Source organism: Marmota flaviventris, chromosome 3 (assembly GCF_047511675.1).
Source record: "Marmota flaviventris isolate mMarFla1 chromosome 3, mMarFla1.hap1, whole genome shotgun sequence".
Classification (NCBI taxonomy): Eukaryota; Metazoa; Chordata; class Mammalia; order Rodentia; family Sciuridae; genus Marmota; species Marmota flaviventris.
In genome coordinates this window covers 89,804,400-89,825,479 of record NC_092500.1, presented here as the reverse complement: position 1 = coordinate 89,825,479, position 21,080 = coordinate 89,804,400, and the positions used below count along the sequence as shown (strand labels likewise).

The 21,080-nt window shown below is 37.6% G+C and overlaps 1 protein-coding gene across 1 annotated transcript in view; it reads left to right on the top strand.

The window, feature by feature from the left end:
- The first annotated feature begins 2,058 nt into the window (after positions 1-2,058).
- The window catches only part of Pde3a (phosphodiesterase 3A), a 318,404-nt gene continuing 299,382 nt past the window's right edge, over positions 2,059-21,080 (top strand). The window contains exon 1 of the mRNA XM_027934262.3: positions 2,059-3,021. Coding sequence (XP_027790063.2) covers positions 2,059-3,021 — 963 coding nt within the window. The remainder of the gene's footprint in view (positions 3,022-21,080) is intronic.

The following is a 21,080-nucleotide window of genomic DNA, read 5'->3' as shown; positions in this document are numbered from 1 at the left end:
GACTAGCTGCCCAACTTGTACTCCTGTGTGGTAGCACAGTTCTGGACACATGACACAGAGAAGCTGTATTATCACAACCCCTATCTATCCATTTATGTCATAATATTAATATGAAATACCTGCCTCTCACTACAACATGCAGTTTTCCATGAAGCTAAGTCTAAAACTATGCCATCTTCTTCCCCTGCCTCCATGAATTAATTTTATTTCAAGTTCCTCCTTTTGGCATTTTTCAAGTCTTCATCTCTACACATAAAATACAGTGGCATTTTGAACCAATTATCCAAATACTCCAGGCTACAAACACACTTTAACCTGGAATGCCAAGATAATTAAGACAAAATTGTTTTATTATTAATATTATTGAGAGCAAATGACATCGAGATAGCCATATTAAAATTGAACAATTGTGGACACTTTTAAGAAGAAATCAGTTCCCAAGGAACACTGGAGTTTTTTTATTTTTTTATTTCATTGAACAGATGTTGAATTATTTAAAACTTCTTTAGTTTCTCAAATACTATATACCATAGTAAATGAACATCCTTAATCCTTAATAACTAAGGTCCTGATTATTTTTTTCTCAGAAGTTTAATCTTCATTGTAGATGTTATAGATGTTATATTTCACTATCTGGGCTTCTGAACTCTGTAAGCTTTTTTTTTTTTTTTTTTTTTGTGTGTGTGTGTGTGTGTGTGTGTGATTCTTCCATCATTTGAATCAAAAGGACAGGCTTGACTTCTCTGTTGAAAATAGATCTCTCAGCAGGAGCAGCCAAAGCATTACAATGTCACCTGAAACTGACTTGCTGTTGTACTTGAGAACTTACTAGCATCTTTAAATCAAGACAGTAGCTGTAGGTGTCATTTTCAATGACAGTAGCAAGTATGTTGGCTCCCATTGCTTGTCAAGTAGCCAAGCACAATCCTCATTCCGCACCCCCTCAGTGTCCTAGAAAGCTTAGTCTCAGTGCCAGACCCAGACCCCCTCATTCGCTGGCTGCCAGGAGCTGCGCGTTGGACCGGCCAGAGCAGCCACAGCAGCCCCTTCACTAGCTTGTAAGTAGTAAGGGCCCAGCTCCGGGAAAAGGAGCAATCAAGCTGAGAGCAGCGCCTCCTCCGGGGGAGGGGCGGGAGCTCGGCTGAGAAAGCTTTCCTAGGGAGTTGCCTTAAAGAAAGAAAGCGGAATTGTCGATCACTCCAGTTGCCCGTTTAAATACAGTTTTAAGCAGTCATATCCACTCGTTTCCCTTCTGCAAAACTGCAAATCATCACCAACCTTGTACCAAAAAGAAAGGGGGGAAAAAGCAAATCTCATTCTCTCTTCTCACCCTCCCTTTCCTTTCACCCTCCCTTCCTTTCCAGCTCGATCGCTCTCCCTCCCTCCTTTCTCCTGCCGCAGCCGCCAGAGTCTCGGTTTGTCTCTCTCCGACGGGACTAAGCAACTTCTTGATTATTTCTCAGCCCTTTTCCCATTTTTTTCCACTCTTTGCCATGAACTGGACCGACAGACGCGGAGGAGGCTTTGCTTTCAGTCCCAGGGAATGGCGATTCGCGTCCCGGGGCCGAGCCGGGGAGGATCGGCCCAGGAGAAAGAAAGAGTGATAGAGAAAGAGCTGCGGAAAGAGGAGAGAGACCTCCATCAGCCGCTGGCCCGGCGCGCAGCAGCGCAGCGCGGAGCTGTGCCGGGAATGGCCCCGTGCTCGCCCTGCGCCCCCGGCTCCTCCAGCGTCAGCCGCCCGGGTGCGCGGGATGCATTGGGCAATTTTTAAAATCCCGAAGTAGCAAGATCCCTTTGAGTATATAAGTCGGGGTTGGGGGTGGAGCAGAGGATTTTCAAAACCTATTCAAAGAGCGAAAAGTCAAAGCCTGATTAACTTGAAGAAGTCCCTTTGGAGCATCTAGCGTTCTCCTGGAGTTATTCGAAAGCTGAAACTTTCAGTGGATTGTGGGCCTGGGGAGAAGAAGGGATTCCGAGGGTGGGACTGGGAAGGGCGTGTGCACGCTCCTGTGTTGAGGGGTGGGGGCGTCGGTGGGGATTCGGTGAAGAAGGCACACCATGGCAGTTGCCAGCGAGGCCGCCCGAAAGAGGGACGAGCCGGCCCACGGCTGGGAGAGTCAAGCCCCGGTAGCTGGCCCGGACTGCCACCGTCGTGCGGATCCCCCATTGCCTCAGGGCTCGGGCTGCGGCGGCTGCTGGGGAGACCTGGTGCTGCAGCCGCTCCGGCGCTCCCGGAAACTTTCCTCGGCTCTGTGCGCGGGATCTCTTTCCTTTCTGCTGGCTCTGATGGTGAAGCTGGTCCGCGGGGAGATCGGCGGTGAGCTGGAGGAGAGTAAGGAGGCGGCAGCAACCGAGGAGGAGGAGGAAGCTGTCCCGGGAGCTGAAGGGGGCGTCTTCCCTGGCCCTCGGGGAGGTGTTGCCGGGGGCGGCGCGCCGCTCAGCCCTTGGCTGCAGCCCTCGGCACTACTCTTCAGTCTCCTATGTGCCTTCTTCTGGATGGGCTTGTACCTCCTGCGCGCCGGGGTGCGCTTGCCTCTGGCCGTCGCGCTGCTGGCCGCCTGCTGCGGGGGGGAAGCGCTCGTCCAGATTGGGCTGGGCGTCGGGGAGGATCACTTACTCTCGCTCCCGGCCGCGGGGGTGGTGCTCAGCTGCTTGGCCGCCGCGACATGGCTGGTGCTGAGGCTGAGACTGGGTGTCCTCATGATCGCTTTGACTAGCGCGGTCAGGACCGTGTCCCTCATTTCCTTGGAGAGGTTCAAGGTCGCCTGGAGACCTTACCTGGCATATTTGGCCGGCATACTGGGGATCCTTCTGGCCAGGTACGTGGAGCAGATCTTACCGCAGTCCTCGGGGGCGGCTCCGAAGGAGCATTTTGGGTCCCAGCTAATTGCTGGGACCAAGGAAGATATCCCGGTGTTTAAGAGGAGGAGGCGGTCCAGCTCCGTGGTGTCCGCCGAGATGTCAGGCTGCAGCAGCAAGTCTCATCGAAGGACCTCTCTGCCCTGTATACCAAGGGATCAGGTAAGCACTGGAAGCTCCTTTCTCTGCTCTCGGGGAAACTTCAAACTCTTAGGAAGCGGCGCAAACTGAAGGGAATCCGGGCGTTGGCAATTAAAAGGAAGCTAGCCTAGGAAAGTGCTATAACTTTAGACTTAGTAAGAAACAAGCATATTGGGGTTTTGTTTTTCTTTCTCTTTTCTCTGAGTATTTTATAATCTGAACAACAGAAACACGAAGAAGTAACAAAACTAAAGGGCGTTTGCACCGTCTTTCACAGCTGGGCCAACTTTGCAAATATACTACACCTGGTGTTAGGCTTCCCTACAACTTTACTCTGTCCTCCTTCCCTTAGCAGAAATTTTATAATTAGTTTTTTTTTTTTTAAGTAGTGGGCGATTTTCAACACATAGGTTTTCTTAGATTTCTCTCTCTCTTTCTTTTCTTTTTTTTTAAACAAATTTCTTATAAAGTGACAGGCAAACATTTACAAAACCAGTAAGAAAAAAGATTCTACGGCAAAACGAGGCATCCTTGAAGGTGAGGTATTGATACACACTTTGCTTTTGCAGGAAGTTTTATTTGGAGAGACTGCATCTGATGGTGCTCAATTGGTTTTTAAATGTAACTTATTGACGTGCATTATATTATGCCAGTGTGTTTTGTATTCTAAACATAAACTTCAAATTTGGGGAATAATGCCTGAACTTCAGAATGATTCGAAATTGTAAATTGTGCTGTTATTGTTAAGTAAAAATAACATTTTTCTTGGGTATTTGCATAATTAAGTGGATAGTTAGAAATTTAAATGCACCTATGCCTGTTTTACAGAAAATATTTATTCAGGAGGATGTTTCTAAGATTGCTGGTGATCTTTATATATCGTTCATAAAGGAGGAGGTGGAAGAATCTAGAATTATAAATGAAGGTGTGAATAAAAGTTTAGTCAGTTTGGGGAATGAATTTTCTTACTATCATTAAATTTTTTAAGCCCATAGAATCATTGCTATAAATGGTGTCATAGAACAAATTCCAATTTAAAATACAAATTATACCTGAAAAGCCATACTTGTTCAATTCTGTACTTGAAGGAGATTTGACACTTGATGAAGAGGGTGGAAAGCTGGTAATGTACAGCAGATGGAAATTTATGCTTTTCCTACTTAAATTTATGCCTACCTGTATGACACCATTAGGACAACTTTAGGGAGTTCAAGAATATCCTAACATACAGCAAGCTTTTTCTTTTTAGGTTATTCTGTGGGTAATCATTTAAATATTTCTAAGAAGTAGAAGTCACCATATGCTGTGGGTAACTAGTTTGTTTCTGAAAGGGAGTTGATTACAGAGATCAGTGGTTGGTTGACATTATTTAGGAAAGTGAAGGACAGCATCATAATCTCTTGTGTTTATTTTAAAACAAATGTACTTATTTAGCTTTTTGTTTAGATAAAGAAAATATTTCTTGGACTTAAGCTTACTCTAAGAGTAAAGGGAAAAAATAGGCCACTGACTGATACTTAGTTTGGGTAGAAATTTGGAGAACTTTGGAATAAAATAACATACCTATTTATGGGTAAACTAATTAGAGTAAAAACACAATTTAATTTGTTTTCACAGGTACAGGAGAAAATGTCTCTTAAATGAAGACATCGCTGGTTTAAATGTGTTTAGAACATGCTCTTCTTTAACTTATAGGGAAATTTGATTGTGGTTCTTGTAAAATTGAACCGTAATTTCTAAGAAAAAAATCTGGACTTATGCATAAAAAACCTGACCCTAAATTGATATCATTTAGTCTCTAAAATTAAATTTCTTAAGTTTCTCATTAACATCTGAGGGAGTTAAGAATGGATTTAAGATAAGGTTCAGGTGAATGGCCTAGTCATGTTAATTAACTCATAGATTTTCATTGGTTTTTCTCTGGTTTAAATTAGCAGATGAGAATTGGAATAATCTGTAAATTTATATAAAATAACAGAGCATGCACATTTAAATGTTTTGCTGATTAATGCTTTTGAAAAATGCATATTTGTTATGTATTTTGATGAATTTCTTGGGTTACTGGTTTTTTAAAGGCTGTTTATTAACAGTGTTCTAAAATGAGAGACTATTTCACATGGCTGAGGGTAAAATAAGATTACTTTTAGCAGAAATTTAGATCCTTGAAGTTTTAATGAGGGCATGGGTGAGTGTACCAGTCACTGAAGACTAGTTTTATATATGACCCATTAAAGTTGTTGCTGAGTATAATTGTGGGGAGTGGGTGGGAACTAACATGGGATGGTATATTATGAGGGTGATATCTCATAGTTAACTGTGTGAAAAGTTCAGGAGCTATATAGTAAATGGCTTATCTGTTTTATCATAAGGAAACAAACTTCTGATGAAGGGTGCAAAGTGTACCACTGTCATTTGCATACTTTATGAAGTTAGCATTCAAAATAATTATAAAACGAATATAAAACACTTTCCTGAATGCTACGAAATAGTTCTTTTTTGAAAGAACATCTACTTTCAAGTCAAGACAATACTCATAAGCAACAAGTGATTTTTAAAAAAACTTTATTCTTTGTAGTTATACATGATAGTAGAATACATTTTGATATATTTATACAAGCATGGAATATATCTTATTCTAATTAGAATCACAGTGTTGTGGATATACACTGATGGTGAGATTCAGTATGGTAACAAGTGAATTTTAAATAGTGTAAGCACAGAGGCCTCCTGAGAATTTATTCAGAGATTGCTCATTGTGAAGTTTAAAGGTGAGAGAATTTCAGCATTTTTTTCTTACGATGGATGACGGTGGATGTTTGCTTATGAATGCTCTCTTCAGTGTTTTTCAAGCCTTAAAAGACAGGAGAATATCTGATAAAATTCTCATAAGACCAAACAACTAACAAGTATACCCCACCCCACCTTATTCCCTTCCTTCCAGAACTTTAAGTCTATAGAATGACTAAGTCTATAGTTTAGATGTTACATGTAGAATTAAGTTTTGCAGCAAGGTGATAAAAAGATGTTCTCAAGCGAGAAAGAAAATAGGTCTAGTTCTTGGTCACAAAATTAATCAGGAATTGGTTGATATGAGAGGATGCAAGTGAACGTTTCTTCACTTTCAATAAATAAGTAAGTTTATAGCGTCTCTGTGGCTTATAGTTAAGTCTTACCAGCCCAGTATCCTCCAGACTGAAGCTGATTCTGTAGATGATTGTGTCTAACTGTACTTTCTAGACTGGCAGTGTTAAGTCCAGCATCCACCCCCTGTGGTGTATATATTCTAAGTGGATTTTTACATTTGAGAGCAGGTAAGATATACCTGAGATCAGGATGCCACTGTAACCCTGTAAACACTGGAACATACAGAGGTACCTAGAATTTGTTGAGTTATCAGGTACTAATAATTAATAAATATGATTAATGTTTATTTTATGATTTATGATTAATTTGTTGAGTAATTAGGTACTAATAATTAATAAATATGATTCATGCATGATTAATAAATATTATTTTCAATGTAAAATTTTAGTTAACATTTGGAAACTGTATTTGAGGGAGGTCTGTTCTCTTTGTATCATACAATATATATGTTGTTCCTCTGTAATTACTGTGACCACTTTTCTCATTCACTTTTGAAAGATTCCAAACCAAATGCAATTTTAGTTACATTAAGAAAAATTTCATATTTTTACCTGTGGTTTCACATAAATACAAGGCATGTGACTCTGTCCATGAATGCATTTAAATCACTTAATGATAAACTCTTTGTGATGGGCAAAACTTCAGTCAGAAATGTACAGATACATGCTTTATATTATGTAATTAAAAACCCAGATTGTTTCCTGTGACTGTTTATCTAAGCTGTTAATTAAACATCTTCAGCATAATTAATGTATTATTGTAGAAATATAAGTTGGTTTTGTTATCAAAAGAATCAAATTTTTGATCCCTGTTGTGGGGAAGACATTTTCAAGTAAAAAAGCAAACAAAACAAAAATAGGAGAAAGAGTATGGTTTTTGATGGCAGACATTGGATGATAGGGATATGGTGGGCTTTATATCATTGGTAAAAGGTACAACTCACTTTTATAGATACAAACTACAGAATTTTTTTTCTGAACATCTAGAATACATTATATTTCAAATTCCTAAATACACTGCAATATATTGTATATCTCAAATTTAATAAATTTCAGAAATAATCATGGACTTTAAATTGTAGCTTCTGTCATTTCCATAGCAGTATTCATCTTATGGGGTTATAAAGAGCAATGTTGATTATTTATGACGTGGTGACAGAATTAAAATTAATGTTAAATTCTTAAAATATCAAAAAGGAAAAACAAGATTTTTCTTATCTCCCAGGAAAGGTGAGGGAAAAGAATGTTTTGTTTTTCTGTAATTTTTTTTTAAATCATGATTTTATTTGTGAATACAGATATTTAAGGCATACTGAAAAACTTTTTTAACTGACAGAAATAGTCAGTGAATCTATATAAATTTACAGAGGTTGGAAGGAGTGAAAACAGTCATTTTACTCTTTCTGTATTGAGTCTGAAGTGTAAAAAGTTAAAACTGTAGAACTGAAAGAAATGCTGTGTATGCTGGGCTGTCATGTTAATTAAATAAACAACCAGAACACTGACTCTGTGTATGAAATACATTTTGAAAAGTCAGGGGAGGGGGTGCAGGCAGGCAAGGGTGAGTGACATTGGCATGAAAAAACATTCATTATATCTGTAGTGACATTTGTGTGAATTTGTAGTATTCTATTAGGAAATTCAGCTCTGAAAATAATCTCTTCAGGACTCTAGTTGAATAAAAACCTACCAAATCCAATTTCACTTCTATTTTGAATATCTTCACATTTATTACACTAAAGTAGGGTGTTTATAAAGTTCTAAATTATGACTATATTTTTAAGTACTTTATATTTTAGGATTTTCAGCTAATACTGTTTGTGTCCATAACAGCCCAGTAGAGTCTTTTGATTTCATTGAAAACTTGTGTTATATAATCTATAAAAAAATTGAATGTATTCTGGGATTAGGGCGGGAGCTACATTTTTCAGAAAATGTTATGAAATGTACCATCTTGGATATAGGAAGATGATCAATGCAAGTATTGTATTATGAAATATCCTACGAGATTTTGACATGTTGAAACTGTCTTTGCATTGGGTCATGGGGAATGTTTCTTTAGCTTTATGAAATGATGCCTAACTTTCCATGTTTATGATGACTTTCTTACTTAGTTCCTGTGTGTCTCCTGATCCGTGGAGTCTTCCTCCTTCCTCTTTTCTGTGTGGTACTGATAATCATATCTTCTAAAAAGAGCCCTCAGATACACATTGAAAACTCAATTTATGCTTAAATTCTACGTTCATGTGTTTAACAAAGTTCTATCAAATAATTATGAAGAATGTCCAAAAATCTCAGGAAGTCCAAAAATCTCTATATTTTTGTACTAAAGGTATATTCTGCTAATATTCCAATGAACATTATTTCTTTAGAGAGACAGTATACATATATGGTTATATATACTTGAAATATTGTGAGCATTATTAAAAATGAGGGTGTATGTGTGTATATAAAGTAAGGCTACCCTTGGGAATTATTCTAACTTTGAATTGAGAATGGAGGTTTGGGCCATTCTCAATATACAAATAATTGATGATGGAGGGGAAAAAAGTCTGAAAGATGTATCTAAGGTGTAGTTCAAAGGAAGATTTGTTGGATAACTGTTGCCAAAAATATTAGTTAGGCCAGGTGAGGTCACACACCACTGTAATCCCAGCTACTTGAGAGATTGAGGTGGGAGAATGGCAAAATAATTAGAGGCCAGCTTTAGCAACTTAGTGAGACCCTGTCTCACAAGGTAAAAGGGCTGGAGATGTAGCTCAGAGGTAGAGTCCTTGCCCTAGAATATGCAAGGTCCTGAGTTCAATTCCCAGTATTGCAAACCCTCCCCCAAATTAGTTGGCTATACTTGTTCATTGAAAATATGCTGTTTTTAAATGAGGACATTACACTTAATGTCACCTGTAAAGGCCTTTGGTTGATCAGTCAATCAGATGTCAAAATAACACATTTTATCTGTGCATTACGCCTTGTGCTAAATACCACAAAAATTATACAGATATGACACAGCATCTCTCTCTCCAGGGTTTAGAGCTTATCCAGGATAATGAGGCATCAAAAGAAGAAGGGAAATCACAGCAAAAGATCTAAATGCCCCTGGAAGCAGTAGATGGAGGAATTAATACACATAATGACTTAGGGTGGGTTTTTAACCTGCACTCAGGACCATTCCTTCCTTCCTTTGAGAGTATATGTAGAACTTTGTTCATTTTATGGGGAATGCCTATAGTGGCATAGTTTTTTGGAAGTTCGTCCCCACATCTAAAATGGTTTAGATATTGAGCAACTTGGCATGCGAGACATGGGAATTTTTTCTTTGTGGTGGAAATTAATTGTACATGTACTATAAATACATCCGGAAGAAGTCTTTATACAACATTACAAGATGTTTTCTGCACATCTGTATCATTCTCTTTCATTTGAGTATGCTGAGGAGGGAACCAACAAGAAGGAAGTCAGGCTGGCAGTTTGAAGCCTTGGTGTCATGTGTGACTTTCTCATTCAGAATTAGGGGACCGAGTAATCAGATGGAATATTAGATCACAAAGCCTTTTTGCCTTTGCAATGAGTCAAATAGTACCAAGTAGCCTATGGAATGTATTATTCTCGACTTAGTCCTTTCAATAAATACTGAGTGCATTCAAAAGTCTAACTTTGTGGAGTTTTTATCTCATCACACAAAAGTGTTCAGTGGCAGTGTGAATATTAATTTTTTTGTCCATGTTAGTTTTTCAATTAATTGATTTGAAGATGTTCAGGATTTCAAATTCAAGGCAAAAAATAATCCCCAAATCAGTAAAACATTTCTTTGTTAGCAAAAACATTTTATTACATGTGTTCACCAAAATTATTTTGCCTAGTTCCTCAGAAATCCATTAAGATGTAAGCAAATAGAATGTAATATTGAAGGAGGTCATGAAGAGCATTGCTGTTTAGAGGATAGAAAGTTATTTGGGAAAAGTCTCAAACTAAACAACCTCTGCATGTTCGATTTTATTAGAACTGTCACATATTATTAAGGAAGTTATGAATGATTACGAATACTTTCAAGTATAGCCCCAGTCTCTAATAGAGTAATACAAGTACTTAAGGGAACTTGTGTCTTTCCATCCTAAGAAAATGAGTGGTTATGAGATGAACATTTTTTTTGTGTGTTGGGGTATGTGCACATATGTGTATGTGTATGTGATCTTTTTTTTTTTCCCCCTGCCAGGAAATTGCCTTGGTTGTATCAATTTGGTGGAGAAACAGTGTCACCCAGTGGCTTTGGTGAAAACAGTTCAATAGAAATTTAGTACTATCCCAAATGCATATTTAATTTTGCATTTTCTAATAGTAACATGAAAAAGTGAAAACAGGTGTAATTTATATTAGTATGCTTTATTTATATCAACTTGTAATCAGTTTTAAAAAGATAGTTTGTTTTTGTGCACTGGATCTAAATATATGTTTTGTACTTAGAACACATTTCAATTTGTTGTAGCCACATTTTAGCCATCCAGTAGACACGTGGCTAATGGCTGTGATATTGGATGGTGCTGTTGCACATTTTGAATACGGTGAAATACTTGAATAATGTCACCTCTTCAGTTATAGTGGAAAGTCTGTAGATTTAATAAAGAATCTTTCAGAATTTGATCTTCATAACTCATTTTTTGTACTACTTCAACAGTTGGTTGGCAAGACCCTCTTCCCTGTTTCCTTCATTTTGCATTACTTTACATATTTTTAAAAAAATGATTATTTTAATTGGAGGGGACACAGTGTAGTCGTTAATGAATTTTTATGTTTATCTGATTTATAATACAGTATCAATATTTCCAGTTCATTATGAATTAGTCTTTCATAGTCTTGCAGGTAACGGGGATTGCTTATGTGCAGTGTGAACACATCACATGTTCATGGTGATTAGTCTATAATTAGTTTATCTAATGTCTCTTTGGTAATGAAAGTGCTTATGTTTGTAGTGCAGGGTGTTATCTTTGTAACTTAGGAAACTAAAGTGACAAGCCTGTCTGTAGCTTTAATGGATGAAAATTATAGCAGTGCCTGTGAAGGGCTGATGATTTCCTCACCTTTGCTTATGTAAACACCACCTCCATAGAAGGAAGTTGAAAATGCATCCATTTTGTATATAGAAAGGATTGGAGATGTGGCTAGTATGGAATTTCTTAGCTCAGTATTCAGATTAGGTGACTTTTGGAGCCATTTTCTCAGTTTAGCCTGCAGGCTGTGATTTCAGACTGATTCAGGTGATACAGACTAGAAATAATTAATGTCGTGTTCCTCCTATCATTTCTCAAACTCTGTGAATTCATTGTTTGTAGGTGTGATTCCACTGTTACATCAAGCATTAATGAGAAGCTGGGTGCAGTGGTGCAGAACTGTAATCCCAGAAATTTGGGAGGCTGAGGCAGGATGATAGCAAGTTCAGGCCAATCCAGGTCAATTTAGCAAGATGTTGTTTCAAAATAAAAACATAAAAGGACTGGTGATGTAGCTCAGGGGTAAAGCACATGGGTTCAAAGCTCAGGACAAAAAAAAAGTTTTTATTGCATGGAATGTTCTTTTATATGGATAGATAAATAGGTTGATTTTTTTTCTCCCCAGTACTGTGGGTTGAACCCACTGGTGGTTTACCTCTAAGCTATATCCCCAGTCCTTTTATTTTTCGAAACAGGATTTTACTAAGTTGTATGGGGCTTTGCTAAATCACCCAGGTTGGCCTTGAAGTTGCAATCCTCCTGCCTCAGTCTCCTGAGACTCTGGGATTTTAGGTATGTGCCACCATGCCTGCTCAAAGGTTGAGTTTTTAAAAATCAGGCATTAATTTTGTGTATAGTGGTTTGTATCTATATAGGATACTTATAGTGACTTTTGGACAAGGCATATTAATTATCATTGTATTACAGAATAAAAATAATAGGAGGCATAGATTTTCACATATTACTTAGGAAATAATCTATAAAGTCCCAAAGGCAATAAAGTAATGGTCTACAAAATAGCACATTTGGATATAATAAAGTAATATGGGCTCTGGTTCACTTCCAGTGAAGCTGACTTATTTTAGACTTCTTGAAAGAGCTCACTGAAGCTCACTGTTACTGCCATTGTAACACTCAATATTACTTGAAAGAGTTTGTACTTGAAAGTAACTAGTCATTTGCCCTGGCTAATTTTGAATTTGCTTTAAATTTATTCATCTTATAAATTTTTTTTCACCCAGTCTCCTTTCCCTCTCTCCTTCTCCTCTTCCCTCTCCTGTCCATTTTATTTCATGTTCTTTTTATCTAATATATTCTTCTGCAGAGTGTGTTCAAAAATTAAAGGAATCTCTCTCTGTCCTCCAGAGTACCCTGTAAGAATATAGAAATGGTTTTATACAAGAAGCTTTGTGGTTTGGGGTTAATAGGATTTTAGTAAAGATTTCCATCTTCTGAAGTAAGTTGAATTAACTGAATAATTATGCTGTGTTTGTGGCAAGTGTTTACCCTCTCTATGTGTGACCCACTTCAGTAAGCTTCAGAAGTGTGAAGTTGCAGGAATATTGTTTTGGGAGAATGTTTAATTTTTTTGGCAAACTGATGTCATGCCATGTGGAGGGAGCATCCTTAGCACATATTTAAGCTGGTGTGAATACAAAGGAAATAGCTTTTCATTTTTATCTTAAATGTTTCAGAGGATCAAATTAAAGGCCCTCTTATGAAATACTCCTTAAGAGGCAGTGTTTTGTTCTTATGGTACGAATCACCCCCTTTTGGGAGTTAGTATTTCAGAGTCCGGTCTTGCCAACAGTCTCCCAAAATTTGGGCAAGGCCTGTTGAACATTGAGAATTTGGTGTGTTGAGAATTTGCTTTCTAGGTTCTGGAACTGAAGATCAGATCGTGATAAGTTTTTTTTTTTTTTTTTTTTGGTACTAGTGATTGAACCTGGGCACTTGGCCACTAAGCCAATTCCCAGTCCTATTTTGCATCTTATTTAGAGAAAGGGTCTCACTGAGTTGCTTAGTGCCTGGCTTTTGCTGAGGTTGACTTTGAACTCATGATTCAGCCTCCTGAACCTCAGGGAATTACAGGTCTGTGCCACTGTGCTGGGCTTCATGACAGTTTTCATTACAAAATCACATTTTTGAACTTCCTTGTTTCAGTCATTTTTTGAAGAAAAATTTGGACCAGTGCATTACTCTTCGTAGGTGCTGGCTACCTGGCAGGATAAATGGATGGAAAAGAAATAAGTGACTGTTAACCTGAAATATTTGTTCTTCCCAGTGCCCTGATATTGCATAGTGACTGAATTCATTGAACCCATATTGTCCCATCATCCTAGATAGGGAACACCTAAAAAAAATTAATGTAATATTATATGATAATTATAATATAATAATATCAACAGTCATCAATATCAATGTAATAATATAGATAAGTTCTAAATTATGATTTACAACCTATTTTAATGCACTTGTTTCAATTTCATTGAAATATTTTTGAATTGAAAACTTGGGATTTAATAGATTGAGGAAATTTCTGTTTAGAGATAAAAGGAAATAAACTATCAATAAATGTGTGAATTTAGAGTTTTAATATGTCTGCTTGCATTTTTGTTACTTTTTAAAACATTTTCTTATATATCTAAAGGGGTTAAATTTGGCCTGTTCCTCACTGGTAAGAAACTTCAAGTTCAACATGAGTCCTAGATATTTATTTTTAGTTCATGTCAACTGTAAATAACCAAGGCTACCAAGATCATTGTAGCATAAACTTTAGGAAGATCTTTGAAATTAGGGTCCAATTTTTTAGGAAAAAAAATCAATTTTTTTCCCACTTTTCACTAATAGAATAAACTGATTTCATTTTCTCTCACCATTGACACAAAGATTTGAAGTGTAAATCAGTAATAGTAATTACTGATTTACATTTTTATTTATTTATTTATTTTTGTACCAGGGAGTAAACTCAGGGGCACTGGGCCACTAAGCCATATTCGGAGCCCGATTTTGCATTTTATGAGCCCTATTTTGTATTTTATTTAGAGACAGGGTCTCACTGAGTTGTTTAGTGCCTTGCTTTTGCAGAGGCTGGCTTTGAACTCATGATCCTCCTGCCTCAGCATAGGCCTGCACCACCACACTGGGCTGGGCTTTTTTCACACTTTTTGTCTGCATTGTTTTGAAAGAGTTTTTTTTTTTTTACTCAATAGCTGTTTCTCCTGAAAAGTCAAATGTAAGGTAAATACCATTTTATTTTTATCATTTTTCTTTTTTGTGTGTGTGCTGTGAACCAAACCTAGGACCTTTCTCATGGTATCCACCCTCATTAGACCTCTGAGCTATATCCGCAGCCCCTATTTTACTTTCTAATTGTGATCAGTTACAAAACATATCTTGAGATGGTTGCTCCCAGAGAAGACACTGTGAAATCAGCTTATTTAAAAATGTCATCCAGTTGCAGTGTGAAGTTTGATAGCATAATTTCAAGTCACGACGAGCTAAAAAAAAAAACAACAGTTCGTAAGTTTTTATTGAAAAGAAAATTTTAGTTTATCCAGTCATGTTTTTAAAAAATTTATTTCTTGCATACATGACAATAGTGGAGTACATTGCATTCATAATTATCCAGTCATTTTTTTGGGAGGGTACCCTTAGTTTTTTTTTGGTACCAACGATTGAACTCAGGGGCACTCAACCACTAAGCCACACCTCTAGTCTTATTTTGTATTTTATTTAGAGACAGCAACTCTCACTGAATTGCTTAGTGGTACCTTTAGTTTTTAACGGAACTTGCTTTGTTGAAATAAAATATTTTTGTCAATGGAAAACATTTTGTTGCTGTATTTTTTTTTTTTTTTCTCCAATTCTTCTTGCAGTGCTGAGGATTACACCCAGGACTTCAAGCATGCTAGGCAAGTGCTGTACTACTGAGCTACACAGACTGCTGTCTTAATGAAGATATTATCATATCTTCTTACTGAAATCAGAGATGTTTCTTTTGAGTTGTTATGCAGATTGTCATGAACTTAGATAAATTACAAGGACAATGTTTAGGAAAAAAGTTACTATCTTATGGCAACAAGTTTCTTTTTGTAGATGTCTTTTTGTCTTACAGTAGATTTTCTGGAAAAATTGCAGTTACTGACAACTTTGAGAGTTTAGAGTTTTTTGAATAAATTATTTAAAAACAAATATTTTTGTATTTGTCAATTATTCCTCAAATGAAGGAGTTATCAATTAATTTGAAAAATCAAAATGTAATCAAGCCATTTCTGAATTTATTAGACATTTTTATAAAAAGTTTAGAAGCAAAATCTTTTACATTTTTTGTTTGGGATATAGAGCTGTGTCTGTATTATCTTGAATAGTGACTGTTTCTACTCTCAGTGATTTGTTTTTACTGTAGTTGGAATTGCTTTTGCTAGATAAACAGGACCTAAATTATTAGTAGTTGCTAAGGCAGTAGTCTCCTTTTATCCCCTTCTCTTCATTCTCCTTAACTTGAATAATAATTGAATTGACCCTTGCTAACCCCTTTAGAAAACTACAGCTAGAGTTTTTAAATGTTTTCAGTGGAACTTCTTTAAGCAATTAACTGGTCCTAATGAACAGCGTGAGAATTAGGCTGGGAATGTTAGATAACTTATCAGTGTTTAGTCATATCTTTATCTAAAAAAGTGACATTCAGAAATGGAAGCCCATGAAAATGTGTTCACAAAACAATGTTAGTGCTTTGCTTGTGCAGAAAAACTTGATCAGGATCAAATGAATAATTCTTTAGTTTTCAAAATATATTTGTTGTATACTATTTTTTTTTTTGGGGGGGGGGTGGGCAGTGTATGTATGCTAGGGTTGAACCCAGGGATGGTTCAAGGAGCTCTACTACTGAGCTACATCCCCAGTCCTTTTCATTTATCTATCTATCTATCTATCTATCTTTCTTTCTTTCTCTCTCTCTCTCTCTTTCTTTCCTTTTCTATCTATCTATCTATCTATCTATCTATCTATTTATTTATGTATTTTATGTGGTGCTGAGGATTGAACCCAGGGCATTGCACGTGTGAGGCAAGCGCTCTACTGCTGAGCCATAACCCTAGCTCCCCCCGCCACCCAGTCCTTTTCATTTTTTAATTTTGAGATGGGAACTCACCAGTCATTAGAAATACAGGCCTGGGCCATTGCACCCAACTGTTGTATAGTATTTGAGGGAGCAAATGTTGGTGCACAGAATCACTGTTGGATGTTGGGCAGAAATTACAGACTTTCATTGTGGGCTTAGACTACAATGGGATTTGTCCTTAGACTACCGCACTCAGGTGATGCTCAGTGTGAGCTCTTAACAGTATTCATGAACTTTTTTGACATTTCAGTACTTTCCAAGATACTGATTATTTAGTTTCTTAGGATATTTATCACTTTGACTTATAAATGCACCCTATGGCAATCTTATGTGAACTTTTACCTTTTATGTGAGCAGAATTGATTAAACATGTCAGCAAGTAAGTGTATCTGACTTAAGATCTCAGACTCTGTACAGAATATTTGCTACATTCTAAGCACTTCAATATGTCTACATTCTTCTTTTCCCTGACTTTTCTCCAGTTGATGATTAGTCTTATATAACTATAATGCCATGTTAATCAAGGTGTCATTTGTGAATCATAACAGTAAATGCCTCCAATTAATAGATTAGTCAACTTCCTTTTAGATGTTTTTAAAGTCTGTGAGATTGCCTGACTTCACCTACTTATAATTACATATCATTTGGCACTTTCTAAATTGAGCTACATTCGTAATTCTCAAAATTTAGTGTGAATGAAAATCATCTGGGAAACCTATTAAAATGCAGATTCCTGATGCTATCCTCAGAGATCCGCATTTTTTTTTTTTTTTTTTAAGGAGTAATCCAGATGCCTAAGTTGAGAAATACAGAGCTATGATCTTCTGTCTCCTGAAACTATACAGGAAGTTCTGACTTGTATAGTCTGATTAGACTAATAGTAAAAAAGTATTTGACTTAGACAAGAAGCCTTAGTGTCATGGGAAAAACTAATTTGCACACACCGGCTGAAAAAATATGTATCATAAGAATGTATTATAAAAATAAGTATTACACAAATATTGAAAAGAAACCCTGAAGCAGACTTAAACCAAAAAAGACTAAATATTTGAAATGTGTAGTAGTTTCTTGAATTTTCTGTGCTTTATTGATCCTAGCTATATCATAGTAATAATCTAACCTACTTCTTAAGGTTGTGAATATTAAATTAATGGAAATGTTAGACGGGTTCTTGTCCATCCAACTGAACAAGGATGGTGTCTGTTCTTGCCTGCTGAGGCTATCATTGATGAATGTAGGCTATATATCAGCACAATGTACAAAAAACAGACTTGCAAATCTTACAAAATATGCAGATTTTATGGGAGTTAATTAATGATGTTACAGAGATGCTTATATTTCAGCCAAAATCATTGACAAATGAGGAACCCTCCTGAAGTTAGCCAAGGAAACAGTGGAAGGAGAGAAAACTGGTAGGGGTAGCCACATGTGCTTCAGAAGAAGATGATGTGATAGCAAAGCATTCAGAAGTTTTTAGGAAAGTTGGTGAAGTCTTTGAACATTTTACACAAATGGCTGATGCTACTGTTCAGAGCTAGCTGTTCAATGTGTCACAGTCTTGATCTTTGCTTAAGACTTGATCTGAGCCGGGTGCAATGGCGCATACTTGTAATCCTAGTGGCTCAGGAGGCTGAGGCAGGAAGAATGAGGCAGGAAGGATCATGAGTTTAAATCCAGCCTCAGCAATAGTGAGGTGCTAAGCCACTAAGTGAGATCCTGTCTCTAAATAAAATACAAAACAGGGCTGGGGATGTGGTGCACCATTCTTTGGTCCCCTACCCTTATAAAAAAAGATTTGATTTGTGCTCCACCTGCCATCAAAACCTGTATTTTGTCTTGAAAAATAAAATCCATTTCAGAGGATTTTTGTTTGTTTGTTTTTGCAGTGCTGGGGATTGAACCCAAGGCCTCATGCACACCAGGCAAGCACTCTACCACTGAGCTACATCCCCAGCAATTTCAGAGTTTTTTTTTTTTTTCAAAGTAAACTCTGTTAACTTTTTTTTTTTCTTTTCTCATTATTTACTAATAGTACCATTATTTTCTAAAAACAGAGTCTTCCTGCTTTTTATCAGTCATGGCCCTCAGTCAAAGGCAGTGCCTGTTTATGACGAAATATTCCTCAAGGTGCTCCCTCCTTGTACCAGCTTCCTCAGGATCCTACTCGAGGCTTTCATTCTCAGATCACTTTTCCAGATTTTTCCACTTCTTGAATGATCCTTCAGTGTAGCCTGAGGTGGTTATTTTGGTTTAGCCTTGGCAGTAGGAAGAGTCCTGTTTAGTTTCACTCTACCACCTTGGGTTTCCATAGAAATTCCTCTTGGGGTAGTTGTCTCTTTCCTAACTTGGTCATAGGAAACCCTCTGGTTGTTTTATTTTTCTTCTGTAGTACCGGAGGAGGTATAGGAAGGTGAGGGGAGAGGCCCAAAGACCACACAGGCCAGGGGGCGGTTTTCAAAAAGTATTGGTCCAAGGGGTAGAACTACCTCTTTGCCCACTGAAGGTTTGCTGGAATGAACTGACAATAGACCTTTTAATAGAGAAAAAATGTGAGAATTGATGAGCATGCGTGGTGGAGGATGGCAGTGTTAACCTCATGAAGTTCAGACGCTTATATACCCTTCTTCATAGAGGAAAAAGGACTTGGAGGAAGGCAGGCTGTTTTGAGGGCCAGAAAATGATTACTAGGGAGAATGAATGGACCCTGGGAAGAACTTGTAAGTGGTTTTCTTTAGAATTTGGATGAGCCTAAGAGGCAGACATTATCTTGCAACAGCAGTCCCTCCTGGCGTGGTTACATTCCTCAGCCTTGTTTTCTGTGATAGATGATGACATTTCAGGAAGGGGAAAGATGGTAGGTAAGGCTCTTTTTGGTTGGCTCCATCTTAAGGCAGATAAGGGAATCTGCCTGCAGGAGAGAAGGGTCATGCCTGGTGGGCAGGAGAAAGGGCATGGAGACCTTGATTTCAGAACTCTTTTTCCAGATCAGCCTGTGGAAGTGCCACACCTGAGGTTTTTCTTTTCCCCCTTAAGAAAGGGTTTTGAGCAAACAAAGAATGCAGTCAGATTCACATGGAATGGGGTCACTCAGCCGGTGTTGTTTGGAGTAGGTGTTAGGATGGAAGAAGGGAGACCAGTGATTAGAAACTGGACCAAAAAAGTAATGTCAGTGGGAAGATTGGACTGTATGCTGAAAGCAGTACTAACAAGATTGTTATTGACTAGTGATCTTTGGCTGATCTGCTCTTTTTCTATTCTGTATTTTCTTTTTTTTTTTAAAGAGAGAGTGAGAGAGAGAGAGAGAGAGAGAGAAAGAGAGAGAATGTTTTTTTAATATTTATTTTTTAGTTATAGGCGGACACAACATCTCCGTTTTGTATGTGGTGCTGAGGATCGAACCCGGGCCGCACGCATGCCAGGCGAGCGCGCTACCGCTTGAGCCACATCCCCAGCCCTATTCTGTATTTTCTAAGTTTTCAACACTGTACACCCCTTACTGGAAATTGAGCCCAGGGGTGCTTTGCCATTGAGCTGCACCCTGCCCAACCCCCAGACCTTTATTAAATGTACTTTTGAGACAGGTTCTCTTGCCCAGTTGTCTAGGCTTGCCTCCAACTTTACCTCCTCCTTCCTAAATCTCCTAAGTAGCTGGGATTACAGGAAAGTAGGTTTCTTTAAAGTTTTTTTTTTTTAATTTAGGGATATATATTATAGTCAAGGATTATCTATTTTTGTTTCTTTAAAAAATCAGATTGGGTTGACTTGTTTCACCTCAGTTTTAACCTGTGCCTGTGCCTTCCAAAAAATGTACCACTTGTGGGCCTGACTTTGAGGAAATTTCAAGATTTCCTCACATGGAAATGAATTTGAATCAAGTATCTCAACTCCTCCCCCAATTTTTTGTTTGTTACGATATTATAATATTTGGTATAATAAAGGTTAGTTTTGAAATTTTAACCTGATATAAATGTCTTTATGTCTTAAAATTTTCAAACCAAATTTTCATAAATTTAAGTGTCATTTCCATGTTCTTCCTCTTAAACAGACATTTGTAGTTGATCCTCTGATATCTTAAGCTGTAAGATGGCAAAAACATTAAACCATTTAAACAAAATTCAAGGTTCTTCCTTTGCAACTACGAATGGTCTGGGAAGTTCCATTTCTATCAAAGACATGTTGCCAATTCCTCCTATGGAGGAAATACTTCTGTTTCATTTTCATATTAACTGAGGCCATTTGTCATCCTGCAGAGCACTTCAGTGATAGGTGCTATGACAGCTTGATGGCACTGTAACTTTTCAGAGTTTGCTAATTCTACACTGTGTTTAACTTCTGATTATGAAATGTTTTACAAACTGCTTGGGAGCAGCAACAGATAAGGATTTTAAAATGTGTGAAATGAAGAGTTTTTAATCACATGGGAAAATACTTTTGATGAGTGGAAAGAGAAATCGGGAAACAAACTTCAGGTTAGGGCATATCTGGAGTGTATCATGCAGAGCAGAAAAGAAACTTGTCAAAATGTTAATAGTATGGGGAGTCATGGATGATTTTTGCTTATTTTTCTGTTCTGTATTTTCTAAGGTTTCAACTCTGTACACAAATTTTATCAGAAAAACAAGCTTTATGTAGAAGTGTAGCTGGGCATGGTGGCTCACTCCTGTAATCCCAGTGGCTCAGGAGCTGAGACTGGAGGATCATGAGTTCAAAGCCAGTCTCAGCAATAGTGAGGTGCTAAGCAACTCAGTGAGACCCCGTCTTTCAATAAAATACAAAATAGGGCTGGGGATGTGGCTCCGTGGTTGAGTGTCCCTGGGTTCAATCTCCAGT